The sequence below is a fragment of the Oncorhynchus mykiss genome, chromosome 25 (genome assembly GCF_057628025.1).
Source record: "Oncorhynchus mykiss isolate SJ-2025 chromosome 25, ASM5762802v1, whole genome shotgun sequence".
NCBI lineage: Eukaryota > Metazoa > Chordata > Actinopteri > Salmoniformes > Salmonidae > Oncorhynchus > Oncorhynchus mykiss.
This window is the reverse complement of record NC_143046.1, coordinates 69,220,903-69,247,899: the sequence shown is the minus strand read 5'-3', so window position 1 is coordinate 69,247,899 and position 26,997 is coordinate 69,220,903. Positions and strand designations below refer to the sequence as shown.

Below are 26,997 nucleotides of genomic sequence, written 5' to 3'. Positions count from 1 at the left end.
GTTAAGAAGTAAAAAAAGGACAATAAAATAACAATAACAAGGCTATTTACAGGTGGTACCGGTCCTGAGTCAATGTGCGGGAGTACAGGTTAGTCAAGGTAATTGAGGAAATATGTACATGTAGGTAGGGGTAAATTGACTATGCATAGATAAACGGCGAGTAGCAGCAGTATATATATTTTTTAAAGGTGGTGGGGTAGAAGCTGTTCAGAAGCCTTTTGGACCTAGACTTGGCACTCCGGTACCGCTTGCTGTGCGGTAGCTGAGAGAACAGTCTATGACTGGGGTGGCTGGAGTCTTTGTTTGGGAATGCAGCCCAAAGCGTGTGGTAAACTCCATCTAAGGCTAAATACCGGCACAAGACCGATAGTCGACAAGTACCGTAAGGGAAAGTTGAAAACAACTTTGACACCACCTGGTATAGAGGTCCTGGATGGCAGGAAGCTTGGCCCCAGTGATGTACTGGGCCGTACACAAACATCTCAGATTATACATTCATATGTAGGGTAAATGCTTTCTTTGTTTCTCATTCACTGTAATCATCTCCCCATTAAATGTGTTATATTACTGATGTAACCTTAACATTATCCTCAAGGGTTCCATCTCTTTTAGTCTCGCTCCTCTCACTCTTGGCTTTAACGATTTTCTTCTAATTATATAGTTGCCATCCCCCAGCTCTAACCAGTTGCCAGCCACTGGCTAGACGCTCTCCGTCAATCGCCTTTTCAGCTCCGGCTTAGTCTCATTGGCAGTAAGCTGATTTAGAAATGTGTTAAGCCCAGCAGAGACTAATAGTCTAACAGAGAGAGAGTCGGAGATGGACAGCAGTGGTGGGGGAAAGACTGAGGCAGTAAGAGAGGGAGTGAAAGTGGGAGAGTGTTGGAGTCTCCCCAAGTGTCTCCTGTCTGACCTTTTTAGAGAGGTGGAGGGGGGCGTCACGCCAATAGAGAAGTGCTTCATATGTCCCATTGTCTTTGGAGAGGTGATTTATACATGTCACATCTCCTCTGTCCAAGGAGCCACTCCCCACTGCTGATATCAATGTTCAGAGGGAAAGGGCTCCCTAGGAGGCTGTCGTTATTGGCAGCCGGCTCAATTTCAAACAGCAGTTTGACCTCTGAACTTTAAGACAAGATCTGTCCCCTTGGGCTCCCGAGGAGGAGCTAGGATCTAGGATAGTGCCTGCATATTTTGGGTTAATGAGGCTTAAAGTGATCACTGCTTAATCAGAATGAAGCTTTTCTACTATGGAAATATTGACACACTGGGGACCAACAAGTCGATAAGTAGTTTGTCTTTGGATGTAAGCTTTTATGGAACATCTGTAGCCTTAGATTTTAGCCAGACAGATGTATTTTTCTGTGAGGTTTAGAAGCCACGGCTAATGTTGATGTCCTCTGGGCTTTCTCAAAGGCTATGTATAGTTTGTCACTGTGACATCTGACAGTATGGAGGTGTGTGGTGGTGGTGTGGTACAGCTCCCTAATGAAAGAGCTGTTACTGTGTGTCTCCCCAAAATGAGCTGAGCTGTGTCCATGCTTACTCCAGTCCAAGGTGTGAGCTCATGGGGGATGAGGTGTGAGAGGGGACATGCCATGGGAGGAAGGATGGAGCGGGTCTGGTCTGTGCAGGCATCTCTGTCACTCCTGTCACACCTACACCACCCCTGCCCTCATTAGAGAGGAGACGTCAGACATGTTTTCTTCTGTGAGGGGGAAGTAGATTTTTAGAACATGTTCACTGTTCTAGCTGAGGTGGTGTCGCAATAATGAGTAGTGTTGTCACGATACCAGAATTTTGACTTAGATACCAGGTTGTGTATCATGATACTCAATAACAAAACAATCCCACGGCAAAAAAAAACACATATTAGCCAAAGTCACAGAATGACTCTTGATCCAGACAGTGAGACTCAGCTACTGCTCTGTTCAATCGTTGGGCATCATTTGAGTTCAGTATTATTACATTATAATTGTTTTACCTCAAACATCTTCAGAGACAAACATGTATGCATTAATTAATCAATTATACAATCAATTTGACTTTGGTAAAAACAATCTATCTACATCTGAATGGTTATCTCTATTGATAAACTGGGTAAATCTAGATGTAGCCAAGGCCTATTCACAATACAGGTTGATGTATATTCAACAGTGTGCATGCATTGAGTTATTGAGCTTGTTTGGCTGATTTCATGGGATGGGGCTACATATGACAATTTGTTTCCCTTATATTTGGGACTTGCAGTGCATTCGGAAAGTATTCAGACCCCTTGATTTTTCCACATTTTGTTATGTTACAGCCTTATTCTAAAATTGATTACATTTATTTTTCCTCATCGATCTGCACACAATACCCCATAATGACACATTTTTGCAAATTCATAATTTTTTTTTACTGAAATATCACTTACAGTACCAGTCAAAAGTTTGGACACCTACTCATTCAAAGATTTTTCTTTATTTTTAGTATTTTCTACATTGTAGAATAATATTGAAGACGTAAAAATATGAACTAACACATATGGAATCATGTAGTCACCAAAAAAGTGTTAAACAAATCAAAATATATTTTAGGTTCTTCAAAAAGCCAACCTTTGCTTCGATGACAGCTTTGCACATTCTTGGAATTCTCTCAACCAGCTTCACCTGGAATGCTTTTCCAAAAGTCTTGAAGGAGTTCCCACATATGCTGAGCACTTGTTGGCTGCTTTTCCTTCACTCTGTGGTCCAAATCATCCCAAACCATTTCAATTGGGTTGAGGTCAGGTGATTGTGGTGGCCAGGTCATCTGATGCAGCACTCCATCACCCGCCTTCTTGCTCAAATAGCCCTTACACAGCCTGGAAGTGTTTTGGGTCATTGTCCTGTTGAAAAACAAATGATAGTCCCACTAAGCGCAAACCAGATGGGATGGCGTATTGCTGCAGAATGCTGTGGTAGCCATGCTGGTTAAGTGTGCTTTGAATTCTAAATAAATCACTGACAGTGTCACCAGCAAAGCACCATCACATGCTTTACGGTGGGAACCACACATGCGGAGATCATCCGTTCGTCTACTCTGTCTCACAAAGACAAGGCGGTTGGAACAAAAAATCTCAAATTTGGACTCTGTCTAATCTCTTTTGCTTGTGTTTCTTGGCCCAAGCAAGTCTTCTTCTCATTGGTGTCCTTTAGTAGTGGTTTCTTTGCAGCAATTCAACCATGAAGGCCTGATTCACGCAGTCTCCTCTGAACAGCTGATGTTGAGATGTGTCTGTTACTTGAAGTCTGTAGCATTTATTTGGGCTCCAATTTCTGGGCCGGGAACTCTAATGAACTTATCCTCTGCAGCAGAGGTAACTCTGGGTTTTCCTTTCCTGTGGTGGTCCTTTATGAGAGCCAGTTTCATCATAGCGCTTGATGTTGTTTGCGACTGCATTTGAAGAAACTTTCAAAGTTCTTGACATTTTCCGGATTGACTGACCTTAATGTCTTAAAGTAATGATGGACTGTCGTTTCTCTTCACTTATTTGAGCTGTTCTTGCCATAGTATGGACAGCCCTATTTGGTAAAAGGGCATCTTCTGTGACCCCTACCTTGTCACAACACAACTGATTGGCTCAAATGCATTAAGAAGGAAGGAAATTAACTTTAAACAAGGCTCACCTCTTAATTGAAATGCATTCCAGGTGACTACCTCATGAAGCTGGTTGAGAGAATGCCAAGAGCGTGCAAAGCTGTCAAAATATATTTAGGTTTGTTTAACCCTTTTTGTTGTTGGTTACTACATGATTCCATATGTTATTTAATAGTTTTGATGTCTCCACTGTATTCTACAATGTATAAAATTGTAAAAAAATAAAGAACAACCTTGGAATGAGTTGGTGGGTCTGAACTTTTGACGGATACTGTAAGTATTCAGACCCTTTACTCAGTACTTTGTTGAAGCACCTTTTGGCAGTGATTACAGCCTTGATTCTTCTTGGGTATGATGCTACAAGCTTGGCACACCTGTATTTGGGGTGTTTCTCATGTTCTTCTCTGCAGATCCTCTCAAGCTCTGTCAGATTGGATGGGGAGCGTTGCTGCAAAGCTATTTTCAGGTCTCTCCAGAAATGTTATGGCGAGTTCAAGTACGGGCTCGTCGAGGACATTCAGCGACTTGTCCCAAAGCCACTCATGCGTTGTCTTGGCTGTGTGCTTAGGGTCATTGGGCAGGTAGCTTGTTGGTTAGAGCATCGGACTAGTAACCAAAAATGTTTCTAGATCGAATCCCCGAGCTGACAAGGTAAGAATCTGTTGTTCTGCCCCTGAACAAGGCAGTTAACCCATTGTTCCTAGGCCGTCATTGTAAATAAGAATTTGTTCTTAACTGACTTGCCTAGTTAAATAAAATGTTAAATTGTCCTGTTGGAAGGTAAACCTTTGCCCCAGTCTAAGGTCCTGTGTGCATCTGGAGCAGATTTTCATCTCTTTGTACTTTGCTCCGTTCATCTTTCCCTCGATCCTGACTAGTCTCCCAGTCCCTGCCGCTGAAAAACACCCCACAGCATGCTGCCACCACCATGCTTCACCGTAGGGATGGTGCCAGGTTTCCTCCAGACCTGATGCTTGGCATTAATGCCAAAGAGTCCAATCATGGTTTCATCAGACCAGAGAATCTTGTTTCTCATGGCCTGAGAATCCTTTAGGTTCCTTTTGTCTAACTCCCAAGTGGGCTGTTGTGCAATTCACTGAGGAGTGGCTTCTGTCTGACCTCTCTGCCATAAATGCCTGATTGGTGGAGTGCTGCAGAGGTAGGATAAACTTCCAGAAGAACAACTATCTCCACAGGAACTCTGGAGCTCTGTTAGAGTGACCATCGGGCTCTTGGTCACCTCCCTGACCAAGGCCCTTCTCCGATTGCTTAGTTTGGCCAGGTGGCCATTCCTAGGAAGAGTCATGGTGCTTCCAAACTTCTTCCATTGAAGAATAATGGAGGCCACTGTATTCTTGGGGGACATTCAATGCTGCAGAAATTGTGTGGTAGCCTTCCCAAGATCTGTTCCTCGACACAATTCTGTCTCGGAGCTCTACGGACAATTCCTATGACCTCATTGCTTGTTTTTCGCTCTGACATCCACTGCCAACTGTGAGACCTAATATATCATGTCCAATCAATTGAATTGTAGTGTAGTGCTGAGGCATGTAGTTAACACGGTCTGCAGATAGACCCTACTTGTTTGAGACAATAAATTATCTTTGGGAGAAATGTGAGTGGCCAATAAAGTGAATTAATAAAGTTTTGGTGGCAATTATCTTTAAAATCAGCATGTTATGGTTGGCATATTATCACAAACAAAGTACTAGGGAGGTGAACTGATGTCAGCTTTAGCTGTAATCTAGCAAGGAAAGTTTGCCTATAAAGCTGGAAGCTACTGGTATCTTCTTGCGTTGTAAAGTGTTCTAGCCTGTATTGACATTGTTTTGCAACAGTAATGGTTTCAACATTTCTAAATGCCGTGTCACATTATTCAAGTGTGCAGCATGAGTGGGGAGCTAACATGATGCAGCCCAGACTCCCAGTGCTGGGCTAAGTGGAATAGGCAGTGTGGGCTGGCATTATTAGGGGGACATCACCTTCACTGATACAGGCTTTTGATCCGTGGGACACATTTGGTGTACCAAAAGCAACAAAAATTCTAATATCAAATCGTTTTTTATGTTGTATTTAAAAAGTAGCAATGTTTCGGTATACCCTTCGTCACTAATAATGAGTAAATGGACTGTTTGGTATTTCTGACATTGTCTCTGCCTGCCTTTTGGTGTGAGACAGTCTGCTCTCTTTTGACCGCATTGTCTGTGTTTTGTGTGATCCTCCTTGTTAGCGTGGTAGTAGTGTCCCTGTAGTGTGTTATTAGTATGATATTAATGCAGTAGTAGTGTGTGTCTGATCCTCCCAGGCTGTCTGTGATCATACTGAGCCTGTGATACTCAAAGCCAGGATGGTAGTAGTGAACCTGTAGTACAGTAGTAGCATTTTGATCCTGTCTGTGTGATCAGCCTGTGATCCTCCCCCTGGTGGGCATGGTCAGACAGATGCCGTCACTCTACTGGCTAATGCCACCATCCTGAGCCCCGACCACATCCCTCTGATGTGTGTGTGTGGGTCTAGCCCAGACCCAGAGGCACATGGGAATGCAGGGCCAATCTCCAGGCCACACATGACTTTAAAAAAAGGCCACATATGACCCAATATGTCTCCAACATCCTCTTTAGAGGTCAGAATTCCCCAGGGCCACGCAGAATGATATCCCTTTCATAAAGCCCATGATCTCCCTTTCATAAATGCCATGTCTGTTTTGTAACAAACAAGGCTGGTCTTCTAGCCTAAACAATCATAAACATTGGACCCTCATACACTATGAGTTTGTGTTCTTACTCAAGCAGGTATTTTGGTGTGTGGGAGATGTTTATGTTTGAGTGTGTTGTAGTGAGATGCTAGAGTAGAGTATGAATGGTGTCAGTGTCATGTGGAGCTTCTTTTGGCCCTATCAGTGTCTCATGCTGCCAAGCTCTGCTCTGTCTGTCCCAGAATCTACTTTAGGGTGAATGGACTGCGCTCAGCCTGCCCTGCCAAAGTAGAAACTGGGAGAATAAGTGTGTGTATACTGGAAACGGGCGAGTGGGCACCACAGTTTTTTTGTGGGTAGTTTATCTTTATGCATAGTTTGATGGTGAGGAGGGAGGTACTTTGCCTCAGACTTCAGGCCCAGCCTGGAAAATGTAGTTTGAAGCCCTGATTTATTAAAAAAAAAATGTTTTATCATAGTCCATATATTTATACCATAGCTTCCTCATACTACTAATTTAACTAATGCATTTTCCATCTCACAACAGTGAATAGATTACCTTGTGTATAACTGTGTGTGCTGGTACCTCTAAGATCCTGTGTTTGTGGAAGGGACCTATTGGGGAACCCTGCTCACCCAGTCCTGTCTAGTACAAGGTTTGTAGGCTAGCACCAGAATAGGCTGGTGCTGCTGGATGCTTTTCTAATAAGCTCTGACAAAGGGAGTGAAGATGCCATGCTTGCTGAACAGTGAACACACACACCCTCTCCTCCACCCTCCTCCTAGTAAAGCAGATTAATTAAAAGTGCTCTCTCTCCACTCTTATCAGTGTGAGTAAGGCACTTACAGTAAGCCCCCAGGGGAGTGGGTCTCACCAGGGGGGGCAGAGGGTGGGCAGGCAGGGAGGGCAGAGAGCCTCCAAGAGATTCTAATTTCATCCACTGGAGATATTCTTCCCCAGGAATTACTGCTGCTGTTGGCACCCTTCTGCCTGTTAGTCTCTTGCCCTCTTAGAATTGAAGTCAATTCATAGGGCTTTATTGGAATGGGAAATGTGTACGAAGTGCAGCTCAGTTTCCACCTAATTTTGTGGGCGGTGTGCACAGCCTGTCTTGAGAGCCAGGTCTGCCTACGGCGGCCTCTCTCAATAGCAAGGCTATGGTCACGGAGTCTGTACATAGTCAAGCTTATCTTAATTTTGGGTTTGTCACGGTGGTCAGGTATTCTGCCTCTGTGTACTCTCGGTTTAGGGCCAAATAGCATTCTAATCTTCTCTGTTTTTGTTAATTCTTTCCAATGTGTTAAGTAATTATATATATTTTTTCTGCCTGTGTCTACCTGTCTGTTAGAATATACAGTTGAAGTTGGAAGTTTAAATACACCTTAGCCAAATACATTTAAACTCAGTTTTTCACAATTCCTGACATTTAATCCTAGTAAGAATTCCCTGTTTTAGGTCAGTTAGGAACACTACTTTATTTTAAGAATGTGAAATATCAGAATAATAACAGAGAATGATTGCTTCATTTCAGCTTTTATTTCTTTCATCACATTCCCATTGGGTCAGAAGTTTACATACACACAATTAGTATTTGGTAGTGATGCCTTTAAATAGTTTAACTGGGTCAAACGTTGCGGGTAGCCTTCCACAAGTTTCCCACAATAAGTTGGGTGAATTTTGGCCCATTCCTCCTGACTGAGCTGGTGTAACTGAGTCAGGTTTGTAGGCTTCCTTGCTCGCACACGCTTTTTCAGTTCTGCCCACAAATGTTCTATAGGATTGAGGTCAGGGATTTGTGATGGCCACTACAATATCTTGACTTTGTTGTCCTTAAGCCATTTTGCCACAACTTTGGAAGTATGCTTGGGGTCATTGTCCATTTGGAAGACCCATTTGCGATCAAGCTTTAACTTCCTGACTGATGTCTTGATGTTGCTTCAATATATCCACATAATTTTCCTGCATCATGATGCCATCTATTTTGTGATGTGCACCAGTGCCCCCTGCAGCAAAGCACTCCCTCAACATGATGCTGCCACCCCCATGCTTCACGGTTGGGATGGTGTTCGTCAGCTTGTAATCCTCCCCCTTTTTCCTCCAAACATAATGATGGTAATTATGGCCAAACAGTTCTATTTTTGTTTCATCAGACCAGGGGACTTTTCTCCAATGTACGATCTTTGTCCCCATGTGCAGTTCCAAATCAAATCAAATTTTATTTGTCACATACACATGGTTAGCAGATGTTAATGCGAGTGTAGCGAAATGCTTGTGCTTCTAGTTCCGACAATGCAGTAATAACCAACAAGTAATCTAACTAACAATTCCAAAACTACTGTCTTATACACAGTGTAAGGGGATAAAGAATATGTACATAAGGATATATGAATGAGTGATGGTACAGAGCAGCATAGGCAAGATACAGTAGATGGTATCGAGTACAGTATATACATATGAGATGAGTATGTAAACAAAGTGGCATAGTTAAAGTGGCTAGTGATACATGTATTACATAAGGATGCAGTCGATGATATAGAGCACAGTATATACGTATGCATATGAGATGAATAATGTAGGGTAAGTAACATTATATAAGGTAGCATTGTTTAAAGTGGCTAGTGATATATTTACATCATTTCCCATCAATTCCCATTATTAAAGTGGCTGGAGTTGAGTCAGTGTCAGTGTCAGTGTGTTGGCAGCAGCCACTCAATGTTAGTGGTGGCTGTTTAACAGTCTGATGGCCTTGAGATAGAAGCTGTTTTTCAATCTCTTGGTCCCAGCTTTGATGCACCTGTACTGACCTCGCCTTCTGGATGATAGCGGGGTGAACAGGCAGTGGCTCGGGTGGTTGATGTCCTTGATGATCTTTATGGCCTTCCTGTAACATCGGGTGGTGTAGGTGTCCTGGAGGGCAGGTAGTTTGCCCCCGGTGATGCGTTGTGCAGACCTCACTACCCTCTGGAGAGCCTTACGGTTGAGGGCGGAGCAGTTGCCGTACCAGGCGGTGATACAGCCCGCCAGGATGCTCTCGATTGTGCATCTGTAGAAGTTTGTGAGTGCTTTTGGTGACAAGCCGAATTTCTTCAGCCTCCTGAGGTTGAAGAGGCGCTGCTGCGCCTTCTTCACGATGCTGTCTGTGTGAGTGGACTAATTCAGTTTGTCTGATGTGTATGCCGAGGAACTTAAAACTTGCTACCCTCTCCACTACTGTTCCATCGATGTGGATAGGGGGGTGTTCCCTCTGCTGTTTCCTGAAGTCCACAATCATCTCCTTAGTTTTGTTGACGTTGAGTGTGAGGTTATTTTCCTGACACCACACTCCGAGGGCCCTCACCTCCTCCCTGTAGGCCGTCTCGTCGTTGTTGGTAATCAAGCCTACCACTGTTGTGTCGTCCGCAAACTTGATGATTGAGTTGGAGGCGTGCGTGGCCACGCAGTCGTGGGTGAACAGGGAGTACAGGAGAGGGCTCAGAACGCACCCTTGTGGGGCCCCAGTGTTGAGGATCAGCGGGGAGGAGATGTTGTTGCCTACCCTCACCACCTGGGGGCGGCCCGTCAGGAAGTCCAGTACCCAGTTGCACAGGGCGGGGTCGAGACCCAGGGTCTCGAGCTTGATGACGAGCTTGGAGGGTACTATGGTGTTGAATGCCGAGCTGTAGTCAATGAACAGCATTCTCACATAGGTATTCCTCTTGTCCAGATGGGTTAGGGCAGTGTGCAGTGTGGTTGAGATTGCATCGTCTGTGGACCTATTTGGGCGGTAAGCAAATTGGAGTGGGTCTAGGGTGTCAGGTAGGGTGGAGGTGATATGGTCCTTGACTAGTCTCTCAAAGCACTTCATGATGACGGAAGTGAGTGCTACGGGGCGGTAGTCGTTTAGCTCAGTTACCTTAGCTTTCTTGGGAACAGGAACAATGGTGGCCCTCTTGAAGCATGTGGGAACAGCAGACTGGTATAGGGATTGATTGAATATGTCCGTAAACACACCGGCCAGCTGGTCTGCGCATGCTCTGAGGGCGCTGCTGGGGATGCCGTCTGGGCCTGCAGCCTTGCGAGGGTTAACACGTTTAAATGTCTTACTCACCTCGGCTGCAGTGAAGGAGAGACCGCATGTTTTCGTTGCAGGCCGTGTCAGTGGCACTGTATTGTCCTCAAAGCGGGCAAAAAAGTTATTTAGTCTGCCTGGGAGCAAGACATCCTGGTCCGTGACTGGGCTGGATTTCTTCCTGTAGTCCGTGATTGACTGTAGACCCTGCCACATGCCTCTTGTGTCTGAGCCGTTGAATTGAGATTCTACTTTGTCTCTGTACTGATGCTTAGCTTGTTTGATAGCCTTGCGGAGGGAATAGCTGCACTGTTTGTATTCGGTCATGTTACCAGACACCTTGCCCTGATTAAAAGCAGTGGTTCTCGCTTTCAGTTTCACGCGAATGCTGCCATCAATCCACGGTTTCTGGTTAGGGAATGTTTTAATCGTTGCTATGGGAACGACATCTTCAACGCACGTTCTAATGAACTCGCACACCGAATCAGCATATTCGTCAATATTGTTATCTGACGCAATACGAAACATATCCCAGTCCACGTGATGGAAGCAGTCTTGGAGTGTGGAGTCAGCTTGGTCGGACCAGCGTTGGACAGACCTCAGCGTGGGAGCTTCTTGTTTTAGTTTCTGTCTGTAGGCAGGGATCAACAAAATGGAGTCGTGGTCAGCTTTTCCGAAAGGGGGGCGGGGCGGGGCAGGGCCTTATATGCGTTGCGGAAGTTAGAGTAACAATGGTCCAAGGTCTTTCCACTCCTGGTTGCGCAATCGATATGCTGATAAAATTTAGGGAGTCTTGTTTTCAGATTAGCCTTGTTAAAATCCCCAGCTACAATGAATGCAGCCTCCGGATAAATGGTTTCCAGTTTGCAAAGAGTTAAATAAAGTTCGTTCAGAGCCATCGATGTGTCTGCTCTGGGGGGGATATATACGGCTGTGATTATAATCGAAGAGAATTCTCTTGGTAGATAATGCGGTCTACATTTGATTGTGAGGAATTCTAAATCAGGTGAACAGAAGGATTTGAGTTCCTGTATGTTTCTTTCATCACACCATGTCTCGTTAGCCATAAGGCATACGCCCCCGCCCCTCTTCTTACCAGAAAGATGTTTGTTTCTGTCGGCGCGATGCGTGGAGAAACCCGTTGGCTGCACCGCCTCGGATAGCGTCTCTCCAGTGAGCCATGTTTCCGTGAAGCAAAGAACGTTACAGTCTCTGATGTCCCTCTGGAATGCTACCCTTACTCGGATTTCATCAACCTTGTTGTCAAGAGACTGGACATTGGCAAGAAGAATGCTAGGGAGTGGTGCACGGTGTGCCCGTCTCCGGAGTCTGACCAGAAGACCGCCTCGTTTCCCTCTTTTTCGGAGTCGTTTTTTTGGGTCGCTGCATGGGATCCACTCCGTTGTCCTGTTTGTAAGGCAGAACACAGGATCCGCGTCGCGAAAAACATATTCTTGGTCGTACTGATGGTGAGTTGACGCTGATCTCATATTCAGTAGTTCTTCTCGACTGTATGTAATGAAACCTAAGATGACCTGGGGTACTAATGTAAGAAATAACACGTAAAAAAACAAAAAACTAGTAGTTATAGTTTCCTAGGAACGCGAAGCGAGGCGGCCATCTCTGTCGGCGCCGGAAGTGCCCAGTTGCGAACCGTAGCCTGGCTTTTTTATGGTGGTTTTGGAGCAGTGGCTTCTTCCTTCAGGTTGTCGATTTAGGACTTGTTTTACTGTTGATATTAGAGGTTGACCGATTAATTGGAATTGCCGATTAATTAGGGCCGATTTCAGGTTTTCATAACATTATAACAGTATTTTTGGACACCGATTTTGGCCGATTTCAAATTTTATTTTTACACCTTTTATTTAACTAGGCAAGTCAGTTAAAAACACATTCTTATTTTCAATGACTGCCTAGGAACGGTGGGTTAACTGCCTTGTTCAGGGGCAGAACAACAGATTTTTACCCTGTCAGCTCAGGGGATTCAACCTTACAGTTAACTAGTCCAACGCTCTAACCACCTGATTACATTGCACTCCACGAGGAGACTGCCTGTTACGCGAATGCAGTAAGCCAAGGTAAGTTGCTAGCTAGCATTAAACTTATCTTATAAAAAACTATCAATCAATCATAATCACTAGTTAACTACACATGGTTGATGTTATTACTAGTTTATCTAGCGTGTCCTGCGTTGCATATAATCGATGTGGTGCGTATCGTTGCTCCAATGTGTACCTAACCATAAACATCAATGCCTTTCTTAAAATCAATACACAGAAGTATATATTTTTAAACCTGCATATTTAGCTAAAATAAATCCAGGTTAGCAGGCAATATTAACCAGGTGAAATTGTCACTTCTCTTGCGTTCATTGCACGCAGAGTCAGGGTATATGCAACAGTGTGGGCTGCCTAATTTGCCATAATTTTACGTAATTATGACATAACATTGAAGGTTGTGCAATAGATTTATGAGAAAATACGGAACGGTTCCGTATTTCACTGAAAGAATAAACGTCTTGTTTTCGAGAGAGTTTCCGGATTCGACCATATTAATGACCTACGGCTCGTATTTCTGTGTGTTATCATGTTATAACTAAGTCTATGATTTGATAGAGCAGTCTGACTGAGCGATGGTAGGCAGCAGCAGGCTCGTAAGCATTCATTTAGACAGCACTTTCGTGTGTTTGCCAGCAGCTGTTTATGACTTCAAGCCTATCAACTCCTGAGATTAGGCTGGTTTAACCGATGTGAAATGGCTAGCTAGTTAGCGGGGTGCGCTCTAATAGCGTTTCAAACGTCACTCGCTCTGAGACTTGCAGTGGTTGTTCCCCTTGCTCTGCATGGGTAACGCTGCTTCGAGGTTGGCTGTTGTGTTCCTGGTTCGAGCCCAGGTAGGAGCGAGGAGAGGGAAGGAAGCTATACTGGCAATACTAAAGTGCCTATAAGAACACCCAATAGTCAAAGGTTAATGAAATACAAATGGTATAGCGAGAAATAGTCCTATAATTCCTATAATAACTACAACCTAAAACTTCTTACCTGGGAATATTGAAGACTCATGTTAAAAGGAACCACCAGCTTTCATATGTTCTCAGGTTCTGAGCAAGGAACTTAAACCTTAGTTTTTTTACATGGCACATATTGCACTTTTACTTTCTTCTCCAACACTTTTTGTTTTTGCATTATTTAAACCATATTGAACATGTTTCATTATTTGAGGCTAAATTGATTTTGATGTATTATATTAAGTTAAAATAAGTGTTAATTCAGTATTGTTGTAATTGTTATTATTACAAATGCATTTTAAAAAATTGTCCGATTAATCTGTATCGGCTTTTTTTGGTCCTCCAATAATCGGTATCGGCTTTGAAAAATCATGATCGGTTGACCTCTAGTGGATATAGATACTATTTTATTTTACCTTATTTAACTAGGCAAGTCAGTTAAGAAATTCTTATTTTCAATGACGGCCTAGGAACAGTGGGTTAACTGCCTTGTTCAGGGGCAGAACGACAGATTTTTTTACCTTGTGAGCTCGGGGACTCAATCTTGCAACCTTTCGGTTACAAGTCCAACGCTCTAACCACTAGGTTACCTGCTGCCCCCACTTTTGTACCTGTTTCCTCCAGCATCTTCACATGGTCCTTTGCTGTTGTTCTGGGATGGATTTGCACTTTTCACACAAGTACGTTAACCTCTAGGAAACAGGACACGTCTCCTTCCTAAGCGGTATGAAGGCTGCGTGGTCCCATGGTGTTTATACTTGCGTACTACTGTTTGTACAGATGAATGTGGTACCTTCAGGCGTTTGGAAATAACTCCCAAGGATGAACCAGACTTGTGTAGGTCCACAATTTTTTTTTCTGAAGTCTTTGCTGATTTCTTTTGATTTTTCTCATGATGTCAAGCAAAGAGGCACTGAGTTTGAAGGTAGGCCTTGAAATACATCCACAGATACACCTCCAATTGACTCAAATGATGTCAATTAGCCTATCAGAAGCTTCTAAAGCCATGACATCTTTTTCTGCAAGCTGTTTAAAGGCACAGTCAACTTAGTGTATGTAAACTTCTGACCCACTGGAATTTTGATACAGTGAAATAATCTCTCCGTAAACAATTGTTGGAAAAAATTACTTGTCATGCACAAAGTAGATGTCCTAACCGACTTGCCAAAACTATAGTTTAACAAGAAATTTGTGGAGTGGTTGAAAAACAAGTTTTAATGACTCCAACCTAAGTGTATGTAAACTTCCGACTTCAACTGCATCTCTCTCTGTGTTCTGTCTGTTAGAATATCTCTCTCTCTCCCTCTGTGTCGGTCTGTCGCTCCAGCCTTTATGTCCTTTTTCTGAACGGTCATCTCTGCCATTCATTGCAGCCACGTGGTCTGTTCTTCAAAGTTTTTGTTTCTCTCAGGTTACGGCCCTTCATATCAGGACACCCCCCTAAGAAGCTGGCTCTAGACCAGGTAAGATGTTACACATGCTTTTGTCTCTTACATACACTTTTACTATCGCTAAGGGTATCCAGATTTCCATACTGTGTCTGTGCCATCCCGGGATATACGGTATTACCGGTAGTGCACACAAGGGGTGCTATTGAAAAATATATAAATGTAAAAAAGTCACTTACCAGAATGCTAAGAAGTACTAAGAAGTTCTCATAGTGGATGCTAGGTAAATGGTAACGAGCACTTGCAAACATTTACTACTAAGACAGAACCCAGCTCATAAAGTTATGCAAGTATCTCAAAACGCAGTTTGCAGCACACACAAAACAAATATTAGACAGCAGGAATCTTAATCCAGGAGGGGATTGCCTCTGCTGCTGTTACCAAGAAGCTTGATCTTGCAAGTTAGCAACGTTAGCAAAACCCAGTTAGAGATAATTTATTTGGCACATCTTAGTTCATTTATAAGTGATATAGCTGACAGGCTCTGTCGCAGCCGGCCGCGACCGGGAGGTCTGTGGGGCGACGCACAATTGGCCTAGGGAGGGTTTGGCTGGTAGGGATATCCTTGTCTCATCGCGCACCAGCGACTCCTGTGGCGGGCCGGGTGCAGTGCACGCTAACCAAGGTAGCCAGGTGCACGGTGTTTCCTCCGACACATTGGTGCGGCTGGCTTCCGGGTTGGATGCGCGTTGTGTTAAGTTGTGTTTCGGAGGACGCATGGCTTTAGACCTTTGTCTCTCCCGAGCCCGTACGGGAGTTGTAGCGATGAGACAAGATAGTAATTACTAACAATTGGATACCACGAAATTGGGGAGAAAAAAACGGGGTAAAATTTTAAAGAAAGAAGCTGTATAAGAATAGTTTTGCCTGTATTGAAAAACCATTCCGTGGCTTTTTCGAAAGGCTATATACGGTATACCGCCCAAGCCTACTATCGCTAACACTATATCTTGAGAAAAAAATGGGGGAAAGGAATCATGACCTATGGTTTTCACCCATTTTGAATGTTATATCTTCATAGGATGCAAAACTCATCTTACAGTATTTCTGCCTGCTTGCACGATGATGGCTCAGATACACATGAAAACATGAAATGACCCCAGGAATCGATAGAACATTGCTCAGAGATGCACAAATACGATATAATATTCAAATTGGGTGAGTCTTTTCTTTAACCAACCCTTTAGTCTCCTATGGACCGGGGGGGAAGAGACTTTCTTCAGCAGCAGGCTCACTAATGGGAGAGGACTGCGGCCATGTCCCGCTGAGTTGTTCACATGCATTCAAGCGGTGTGGGCTGGAAAGTACAGGAGGGAGCCTCACTTTCTCCTGCACCCACTCTTCATCTGTCTGCTGCTGTGTCTCGCTCCATTCCCTTCTTTTGCTCGCTCTCTCTCACTCATGTGGTGTTGGCAGCCATGAATGGAATCTCCCAGTGCAGGCTACAGCAACCAGGAAGAAAACATTTGCCACGAGGGGCTGGGTCAACAAAGCTTGTTACTAAGCAACCCCTCACCACCCCCTGGGAACTGGCATCAAATGGCTTCTCTGATTGGTTGGGTCCGGGTTTGCTTGGAATTCATGTTATGTAAGGAAAGGAAAAGGAGCACAGAAGAGAGAAAGGAGATGTGTGCTTTGCTGTTGCCTGGCAGTTTTTCTGGTTCTCTTTGTATTTCCAAAACAAATGTCCTAGGAGTAAATGGCACTTTGAGTTACCCAGTGCAGTGCTTCTGCCTGACAGTCTTGGCAATAAATGTCTGTTTCAATGTCAAGCTCAGAGAAACTGGCAGGCTCCTGTGATAAACCTCTGCAATAGAATAGAGACTAGCCTAATTTCACTGTTCCTGGCTTTAAAGCTGAGAGGCTAGTCAAGTTCATCAAGCCCTTCCCCCAGTGTAAGCTATGGCAGAGAACCACTGACTCATCACACTGTTATGACTGACCTGATTCCACCAAGGTCACCCAGTTCTCTCACCTTTAAAACTGTCCGGGGTCAAGATTGTTGTATCAGTATGTCTTCTCATTCCCTCTGAAAGGGTCTTTCAACACTCCCTGCCTCTCCTATAGCTCCTTCCCAGGACTCAGACCCTTCCTCACCACCCAGTAGCCACCCACCCACTAATTAGTCTGGAGAATAATTTATATAATTTTTTCTTCCTCTTTTTGATGATAATTAATGAGACTTCCAGCTCCTATTATGAGGAGACATTTTCCGCACTGGGAGGCTAGGCCCAGCAGGGTGACCATGAAGGGATGGAGAGAGGGAGGGAAGAGAGCCCAGCAGGAGCTTAAACACACTGCTGCAGAGGGAGCTGAAATGGGTCTCCGTCACACTGGATCCCCCACCTGCCTTGCCCACACCCACATGCAGTAGGACTCGGATGATGGGGGGGGGAGGGATCAGGGATCAGGCTAGCTATAACCTCCGTATTGAACATCTATTCAGGCTTTCAGGCTCAGTGTGCAGAATCATATTACTAGTTGGACTGATTTAGTGGATTTTTCCTTATTGTTTTCTCAGATAGCCATCCCCCTGCCAGTGGCCTCTGAGGTGTCGCCCCACTCTGTGCTGGTCGAGAGTGGGCCTGTGGTCTATGACGATGTGGCAGATGAGGAAGAGGAGGATGAGGAGGAGCCCTGCGTCAGCGCCATGGAGCTGCTGGGAGGCAACGGTCAGTAAGATAGATACTTCAAACTAGCCTGTTAGCCAGATCTCTTGATCGGCATTATCCAACTCATCTTGCATTGGTTGGGTTGCCATGTTGTCTGGCTACCAGGGTGTCTACATATGTTTGAAAACATGTATTTTGAGAGCAGTTGAGTAATCATTTGGTCTTCTTTTACTCCAGAGTATGGATGTGATGATGATGATGGTTTCTAGCACTACTGGGTTTGGCCTGTTTGTCTGGACCGTTGTGCTACTCCAACCCCCTGTCCCATTTGGAGAGAGTGACTCATTGATTGAGACGGCGGAGACACCTTTCATGCTCGCAGAATGGTGAAGAGGATGGAGATGATGACAGGATCCATTTCTTCTCAGGATATCTCCTTTATCTAGGAAAGAGATTATGGGTAGTATTGAGCTGGATCGAACAAAGAGACTAACCGCAATGTCTCATCCTACATTTCACGTCACTCAAGTATACACTACCATTCAAAAGATTGTGGTCATGTTCTTGTTTTTGAAAGAAAAGCACCTTTTTTCCCCCATTAAAATAACATCAAAATGATCAGAAATACAGAGTAGGCATTATTGTTGTAAATTAGTATTGTAGATAGTGGCCCCAAACTTTTGAACGGTAGTGTATGTTGACTTTGCCTTAGCTTTTTGCCCCCCCCCCCCCCTCTATCATGGATATGTATGTCTGTAATTACATGAAAGTGAAGTACACTACCTAATGTGTTGGGAACAGTCATAACAGATAGGTATTAGTCCAATCAGTATTTCAAAAATCATGTATGAAAGAAGCTGTATGCAAGCTTGCGTCTGAAGCCAAAGTATTGCTATAATCATGCCTTGAATATGTAAAATGGAGTATGTTTCAGTTTAAATGCTCATGTTAATCAAGGTGATGAAGTTGCATTCAGCCAATGAAGTCTTGAAACCTGTATTATAGGATTAGCTCAATTTGAACTGGTAGCATTTTGATTTTGTTTTGGATTTCTTTTTCAACAGCTGCTATTTATTTAATGTGGTATGATTTCTCATTATTTGTTTTATGGAGAAGAATTCTGCAAACTATTTTGGACTGAATAATCACTAGTGTTAAAGCTGGAATCCATTGCGGTGATACTGCCACGTCCGTTTGGGGTATTACAACAACAAAGACATTACGTCAAACAACACTTTTTTTTTCGTAAATCATTGCACGTGCGATAGAACAGCATAGTATGTACTACGATTTTTTTTCTTTTTTCTACCATGATGCAGGATTGCTTGTTGCGCCTACCGCACATCTCAGCTTTAATTAATTGTACAAAAAGCTGCCAAATATATTCATTGTTGATGATCAACTATGCAATGTTATCCATTCCAAATGAATGACATTGTGTTATGGATTTATTTTGTAAATGCGCTTTTAGAATTTTATTTGGAAAATGTTGACTGGGAGGATCACTGGTGGTTTGTTTACTGTGTTGACACAACTGTATTTAAGGAGAAGTTAGGATGTGGCTAATGTTCACAGCCTCTCCTTCCACTTTGCTGCTACTGTATATAGACGGGTTGATTGATTAGCAACAAAACCGCCGCGTGCAAAACTATGGGGAAAAACAAGGTTGGCTTAGATTGTTGACAAACTATATTTTGTCTACAGTGTTATTGAAAACATAAATACATTTGCACAATGATCACTACGTCGTTGGTTAGCTAGCTAGCACATTTTTGGCCATATTAGCATAGATGTGACATCAGTGAAAACACCTAAAAACAAGACATGGTATCAAGAATGAAATAAAACTAGCTGAACAAGCCACCGACATTTCCCCACATGGCAGTTTCTTGTCATTGTTGCTAGCTATCTGGCCATCCAGAATCACAACAGACTTCTGCCCCATTTTGAAGTGTGCGCATCCTTTTCGTGACGTCAACTAACCCGTCTGTGTTGAAGGTTACTTGTTTTGCATTGACTGTCTCAGTAAAGCTCCTACCAACAGGAAACTTTTGTTCTTATTCTCTTTTCTAATTTGTCTACTATCATCTTTTCGTCGTGTATTGATATGTGTTAGAACTGCTTTTGACATGAATACATGAAACAACAGGGTTTAGTGACCAGTCTCCTCTAATTGTGACATCAACAAAGTTAAATGGTACAGTAACTTAGCTGCTGGCTAAAAGGCATCCTCATCCTAGCATCTCCAAATGGATAAAGCAAGGTTTAGAGAAGGTAAGGTGTCTTATTCCATTTTTTTCCTGTCCTTTTTATAGTGGTGTTGGTTTTCAAGGCTATCAAATATCACCCTTGGCAGAGGTGTACAGTTAACTTTATGGAGAGGTCTGGGTCTCCTCGCCCCCGCCCATCAAACCCTGTCACTGAGTGGGCCTGGTCTGTCTGGGCTGGGCTGACATGTTAGAACATTACCACACCTCACCTCAGAGGCACGTCATCCTCTTCTCTCTTCATTGCCAGCTGAACCCAACCTCCCACCCAGATGGGGGTTTTACAGCACCATTGTGTGTAGATATCACATTTAACTCCTCCAGAGCCATCAAAGCCTGGAGCGTAGGCTATTTTTCAGCTTTTTTCAGTATAATTTTACGACCTCATCTGATATACTGTTTTATGATATGTAAAATGGCCGCCCTGTCAAGTAATCTTTGTGAAACAGGTTTAGGATTAATATCACCCACTCCCCTTCTTACAGTGGCCCTAAGGGGCAAACCAGCTTTCAAAATAATTGGCTGCGAAGTTTGGTAAAAGGCTTCGAAATATGTCCGGTTCTGAAGTTTGGCCTGAATTAGCCCAAGTTCAGGTCATTGTTTTTTAAATTCATATGGTTGTTTTTTTCCCCTATTTGGTAAAGTTTCACGTAACCACTTTGCTGGAAACAGGCAGGGAGCAGGTCTCGAACCCTCTGCCTTCTAGCCCGAAGTCCAGAGCACTATCGACTGCCCCAACAGCATGCTCAAGCGGCAGAGTAGATATCAGCACTTACAACTCCGGTAACTATCGGTTTATAACTCCAGTTCTATGAGTGGAGCGGAGCCCCATAGGGGAGCTCTGCTCCTAGTGGATTACCCCGCTGCCTAGGCAGCGAACAGCCTGAGAAATGATGCACACACCTGCAGCTAATAGGAGTACAGGTGTCCCAATATAAGGGGATGCTTCCCCACAAACAGCCTCCTGAAAAATTACCTTCAGCGAGAATGGGGGTTGGCAGGGCCTTAAGTCCTATGGGGCTCCGCTCCACTCATAGACCTAATAGGTCTAATCCACCCTACTCAGTCCAGAGACACTGCCAATGACTAGTGGGTAGATAAACAGAATGAGCTATACTAATCTGTACAAGCAGATCGATGAACTCAAACTCTAAGTATTAAAGATTGGTCAAATAGTATTGTAACACCAGTTATAGAAACTATATCCCTAATCCTTCTGCCCAAACACAGTCATAGACTTGTGGGTAAGATACAACACATGAACCCCCAGCCAGGAGTCATGTCATGTAATCATTCTAATAAGAGAAAGCAGACCTGATGGAAACCCTGTCCATTGATCCTACGTTTCCCGCCTTAGTTCTAGCCTTCCCATCAGAAAAGATGAGTACAGGCTGAACCAATTTAGAAGACCTACTCACTGATTTCTCAGTGTAACCCGCCACACTCAATCCATAGGCAAAGCCAATGATTTGTGGGCAGATAATAAGAATATGGGCCAACTACTCTGCCTAAGCAGATAGATGATACCTCGATATTCCATAAATTTCAGTGACCAGTTTAATAGTAAAGTAATACTAGTTACAGCACTATTTCCCTCATCACTCCGCCCCTATACAGTGATACACTGGTGTGCAGTCTAAACATTACCTGCTGTACTGACAGTGTCAGACAAAGGTCATGTCGCACGTGTCTCACTCCCTGACAAAAAAGAGTGGACCTAATGGGAACCCTGCCCAATCGTCCTGCATATTTTCTTAACTGAAGTTCTCCCTTCAGCCATGCTGAGCACAGAACGAGCTAGAAAGCTAGACGATATGTCTAACCGGTAGAGTTGGATAAAAGGAGACGGTGACGACCCCGACGCCGCTGCTCAAATATCCTCTACCGCTGCTGTTCCTCTGAAAAGGGCCGTAGACTCCGTTACTCCATGAGTGGAGTGGGCTCTGACGCCCTGAGGCAGTGCCCACCCTGTCGCTTTATAAGCCATCTCAATGCCTTCGCAAAGCCAATGAGACAACCACTGTTTTGAAAGTGGTCTACCAAGTATACTAGCACCGTGACACAAACAGCTGAGGCGATGACCTAATTATTGCCGTGTGCTGCACTTAGCACGCGAAGGCGCACACCGGGCACAGGTGATGAAACCTCTCCTCTCTGCTCCGCATGGGGGAGGGGGGGGGGAGAAGGCCCCCCCCCCCTCAACGGACTGTGACCTATATGGGCTCTTAATAATCTTCAGCATAAATCCCGTGTTAGGATGTGACACCGTTCTGCTCAAGTCGCCATTGATGGCAAGGCAGGCATGTCTCATCAAAAGAGCCCACAAATCCCCAGCCCCTCGGCTGTAATCAAGGCAAGCAACAGTGCCATCTTCAGAGACAACATCATGAGGGGAATTTGATTCAATGGCTCGAACGGCATCTCACGGAGCGCCTCGAGTACCAAAGTTAAATCCCACTGGAGCAGCGTGGCTCAAGCTGCTGGCCTAAGCCGCCGCATTCCCAATAGACTGAAGACTGTCTCTGCCAAACCCCTCATGACAAGCTGGAATCACTGCCAAGAACACCTTAATGGTGGCGGGTGAGCGCTGCTTGTCAAACATGAACTGTGGGAAAGAGAGCACGCTCTCGACCTGACCGCACACGGGATCTACATTCTTTGTGGCACACCATTGTGAAAACACGTTCCATCTGCTGGCATACATCATGGATGTGGAACTGGCACCTGAGCCCTGTATGGTTCTTATTACTGAATCTGATACCCCACGGCGCTCTAACCTGTCTCTCTCAGGGGCCAGAGCCTCAGTGGTTGGCCGATTTTTATCATTTTATCGGCGCAATCAACATTTGAGTCATCTCTGCATACCACGGAGCACCTGGGCGATTGAGAGCTATCAATATGATTGACAGCCCTGCTGTTCTCATGCGGGCTAGCAGTGGGAGAATGCAGGACAGCGGTGGAAATGCGTACAGGAAAACATCTGGCCATGGTTGGTGCGCAAAAAAAATCCTTAGTGGCGGTTCGTCCTGGGCTCGTAGGGAAAACCATAGGGGACACTGCGCGTTCACACGTGACGTGAACAGGTTCACCTCGACTCTCCCGAGCCGTTCCCATATTTAGAGAACAATGTCGGGGTGCAGCTGCCAATCGCCGTCTCGGGGACCCCCTCAAGACATAAGGTCTGCTCCGACGTTCTGAATGTGTGCTGCTGTCAACGAGCGAATGTGCTCGTGAGCCCACAGCCACAATTTCTCCGCCAGCCGGTTTAGTGCAGGAGACCTGACTCCTCCTCAGCGATTTATGTAGGATACTGTTGTTCGGTTGTCTGACCAGACCAGCACGTCCTGACCCCATAGGGTAGACACGAAGTGGGTCAGAACCAGTAAAACGGTCTCCAACTCCAGGAGGTTGTGGCATCCCGAGCCTGACATGTCCCTCCCCATCCAGTCAGACAAGCTTCTGTAAACACTGGAATGTACAGTGAGGGGAAAAAAGTATTTGATCCCCTGCTGATTTTGTATGCTTGCCCACGGACAAAGAAATGATCAGTCTATAATTTTAATGGTAGGTTTATTTGAACCTTGAGAGACAGAATAACAACAAAGAAATCTAGAAAAAACACATGTCAAATGTTATAAATTAATTTGCATTTTAACAAGGTCAATAAGTATCAACTCAACTCGCTGTGTTTGGAGGAGGAGGAATGCTGCCTATGACCCCAAGAACACCATCCCCACCATCAAACATGGAGGTGGAAACATTATGCTTTGGGGGTGTTTTTCTGCTAAGGGGACAGGACAACTTCACCGCATCAAAGGGACAATGGACGGGGCCATGTACCGTCAAATCTTGGGTGAGAACCTCCTTCCCTCAGCCAGGGCATTAAAAATGGGTCGTGGATGGGTTTTTCAGCATGACAATGACCCAAAACACACGGCCAAGGCAACAAAGGAGTGGCTCAAGAAGAAGCACATTAAGGTCCTGGAGTGGCCTAGCGAGTCTCCAGACCTTAATTCCATAGAAAATCTGTAGAGGGAGCTGAAGGTTCGAGTTGCCAAACGTCAGCCTTGAAACCTTAATGACTTGCAAAGAGGAGTGGGACAAAATCCCTCCTGAGATGTGTGTAAACCTGGTGGCCAACTACAAGAAACGTCTGACCTCTGTGATTGCCAACAAGGGTTTTGCCACCAAGTACTAAGTCATGTTTTGCAGAGGGGTCAAATACTTATTTCCCTCATTAAAATGCAAATCAATTTATAACAATTTTGACATGCGTTTTTCTGGATTTTTTTGTTATTCTGTCTCACTGTTAATAAACCTACCATTAAAATTATAGACGGATCATTTCTTTGTCAGTGGGCAAACGTACAAACTGTAGGAGGACACTGCCTATTGGGACCCCTTACGTCAGGACTCACGACGAAAGTGCTTCACTGGGTCCAGTCGTATTTGGGCAAACCATCTCTGTGCTCTGTGCATGTGCAGAAGTCCCAGCGGAACCACGGAGTGGGCAGACGACATGGGAGTGTCATGACGGAATGCGTCATCACCATATGATCCGGATAAACCTTCGTAGGGCTTGCAACAAGACATCCCGTAGAGGATCCGAAATTTGAGCCTTCATAGTCAGTGTCTAGCTGTAATCCCAGGTAGACAATCTGATGACTGGGCCAAGGCGTGCTCTTTTTCCAATTCATAGCGAATCCCAGACGTGTGGTCACTGTCTGTCGTGTGTGCGATCTCCAGCTCTGCTGACGGGGCGAGAACCAGTGGGTTGTCTAGGTAGGCTAGTAGCCTTATCCGTTGACGAAGCAGCGGTTCCAATGCCGCCTCCATGCATTTGGAAAAGGTATGAGGTGCCGTGGCGTACCTCTAATGGCATTCTCGCGCGGCACCCCTTGGAAGGCGAAATGCAGAAACTTCCTGTGACGCGAATGCACCGGCACATAAAAATATGCGTCCTTTAGATCTATGCTTATACAAAAGTATTGGTGTGGATACGTCCAGCAGACGTTTTGTCGTAAACATTAGAAAGGGCCGTTTGGCCTCGTTCTCCCCCAGTCTTTTTTGGCACTAGGAAGTAGGGTGAATATAGCCCGCTGTTCCTTTGCTCTTGGGGAACTACTGTGACTGCCTCCTTCACCAAAAGTTCCGTAAACTCTCTTACAAGAGCGGCTACTTTCTCTGGCGTCTTCATCACCGCCTCCACCACGCCCAAAAACGGGGGAGAAGTTCGGTGGAATTGGATGGCATAACCCTTCTGCAGGGTCCAACTTAGCCAGGGGGAGAGGGTGCAGCTTCGCTGCCACTCCGAGTAATGCTCTGAGAGCGTGAAGCTGTGGTACAGACAGTAGAAAGGATCTGTATTCCTCTATGGCCCAAGCCACCGCTGTCCCTCGACACTGAAGTGCTGGGATAGCCCAGGGTGGGCGCCCCTCGAAAGGGGGAGGAAATATTGGAGCATTCTGTGAGAAACGGGGGTGCCGACACTTTGGTTATATGTGTAACCTTGTGGTTCCAGCCCTCCGTGAACACAGCATGGGCCTGAGCTGCACTAACTGAGGCGCCTGCCAGAGTTAGTGCGCCGGCCCCCAACAGCGATTGCGTCATCGGGTCAACATGGGACTGTGTGTGTACGCTGCTCTTTAAACACTTAACTACATCCTCCCTGCGCATACAGCCAGAGGATGGCACCGGAAATCCTTGATGCTTCCTCTTTCTTCTCTCCCGACAGCTCAGTCTTACCCATGGTGAGACGGGAGAGAGAGGCTGCCAGGAACGCAATATTATCAGCTGCTGCTACAGCTTGTACACCTAGAGCGAAGGACTTCCCTACCAGCTGGGCTGTGAGTCTGCCGTAGGTAATGTGGGTTTCCGGAACAACGGCCAGGAGCTCAAACCTGGGACGAGGTACGCGGCTAGGGCGTCCTCTAGCCTAGGGATCTCCTGAGGCTGTTTTCCGTCCACACTGCACCCTCCACGTATTTCGCCAGTGAGGGCATGGCAGGTGCCAAAGGCACAGCCTCCGGTCTCAGTCTAGATTAAGGGCCGCCCACCATCATATCCACCTCCGGGTTGGGGGGAATAGGGGGCAGTGTAATCTCTAGGTGGCCCGCTCAATGAGTCCTGTAAAGTCAGAGCGCAGAGAAGCCGTTGCGTTCGAGGGGGCTGCTGAGAACTCAGAGCCCGTCTCTTCCTGACCCAAGGATGTGACGTTCCCCTCGCTCTCCTTAGGGAGGGGGGGTCATTTCCGCTTCGGTCAGTTGACTGGGTTTTTCTCCAGAAAAAAACCCAGACACTTACCAACATCCTCGTCATCTCCGGAGGCGCCGTCGTCATATGACGCCTCAGAACCTGAGGCTAGCACAGACATGGTATCTTCCAGAAAAAACACCACCTCTGTTTCCTCTCCTTTAAAGAAAGGAGGGTGCAGCTAGGGATCTGTGAGGCTGCCCCTAGCATGCTGTGTGAACCCAAACACATGAAACATAAGTTGTGTGTGTCAGCAGCCACCATGAGCTCTTGGGGGTGGAGTGCTCATGAAGGACAACGTCGAGACCAGGATATTGACAGCAGGTTCAATTCTGAGTCTTCTCTCTTCACTTCTTCAGTCCAGTCTTGTTGCTGAAGATAATGGGAGGCTGATTGTGTACTCCTATTGGCTGCAGGTGTGTGCATAATTCTCTCTCAGGCTGTTAGCTGCCTAGGGAGCTCCTCGTTATAGAACCAGGGTTGTTACACAACTCCCTCCTTTTAAAGAGCGCATCCTTGCGCTAGCTTACGACTCAACAGCGTATAGGAACGCACTCACCGGCCAAGCAAGGTCCAATCACTTCTGACACCAGTGTAATGAAACAGGCAGGGAAGGGAGCAGGTCTCGAACCCTCGGCCTTCTAGCCCGAAGTCCAGCGCGCTATCGACTGTGCTCCACAAGCGGCAGAGTCGATATCCACGCGTATAAACCCAGGGTCGTTACACTATCATTACTCAACAAACTGGACTCCATATATCGTGATAATACAACATCCTGGATATCTCCCTGAAATGCGGTACATTTTAAAGTAAACTTTAATCGCCTTATGGTTACAGCATTTATTACAAATACATTTTACGGACCAGTGTGCTTTTTATTCAAGCGCTACCCGCATAGCTTCAACATGGGCTCAGGTGGGGTTTACTTCCCCACTAAATTCCAAAACCGGGCCAACGTGTGGTCAAGTTTGCAATTATGCCTGCTTCATAATGTATATGACAGTTAGTAATGCTAACAAAATTGCCCCCCAATTTTGTTAGCAGTTAGT

General features: G+C 45.2%; 1 protein-coding gene across 2 annotated transcripts in view; it reads left to right on the top strand.

Annotated features, from left to right (window-relative positions):
* brf1a (BRF1 general transcription factor IIIB subunit a) overlaps positions 1–19,477 on the top strand; it is a 64,322-nt gene extending 44,845 nt beyond the window's left edge. For both annotated transcript variants that reach the window (XM_021584989.3, XM_090220861.1), the window contains exons 17-19: positions 14,781–14,832; positions 17,339–17,489; positions 17,667–19,477. In XM_021584989.3, the coding sequence (XP_021440664.3) occupies positions 14,781–14,832; positions 17,339–17,489; positions 17,667–17,698 (235 nt within the window). In that variant the 3' untranslated portion in view covers positions 17,699–19,477. The remainder of the gene's footprint in view (positions 1–14,780; positions 14,833–17,338; positions 17,490–17,666) is intronic.
* The last annotated feature ends 7,520 nt before the right edge of the window (positions 19,478–26,997 follow it).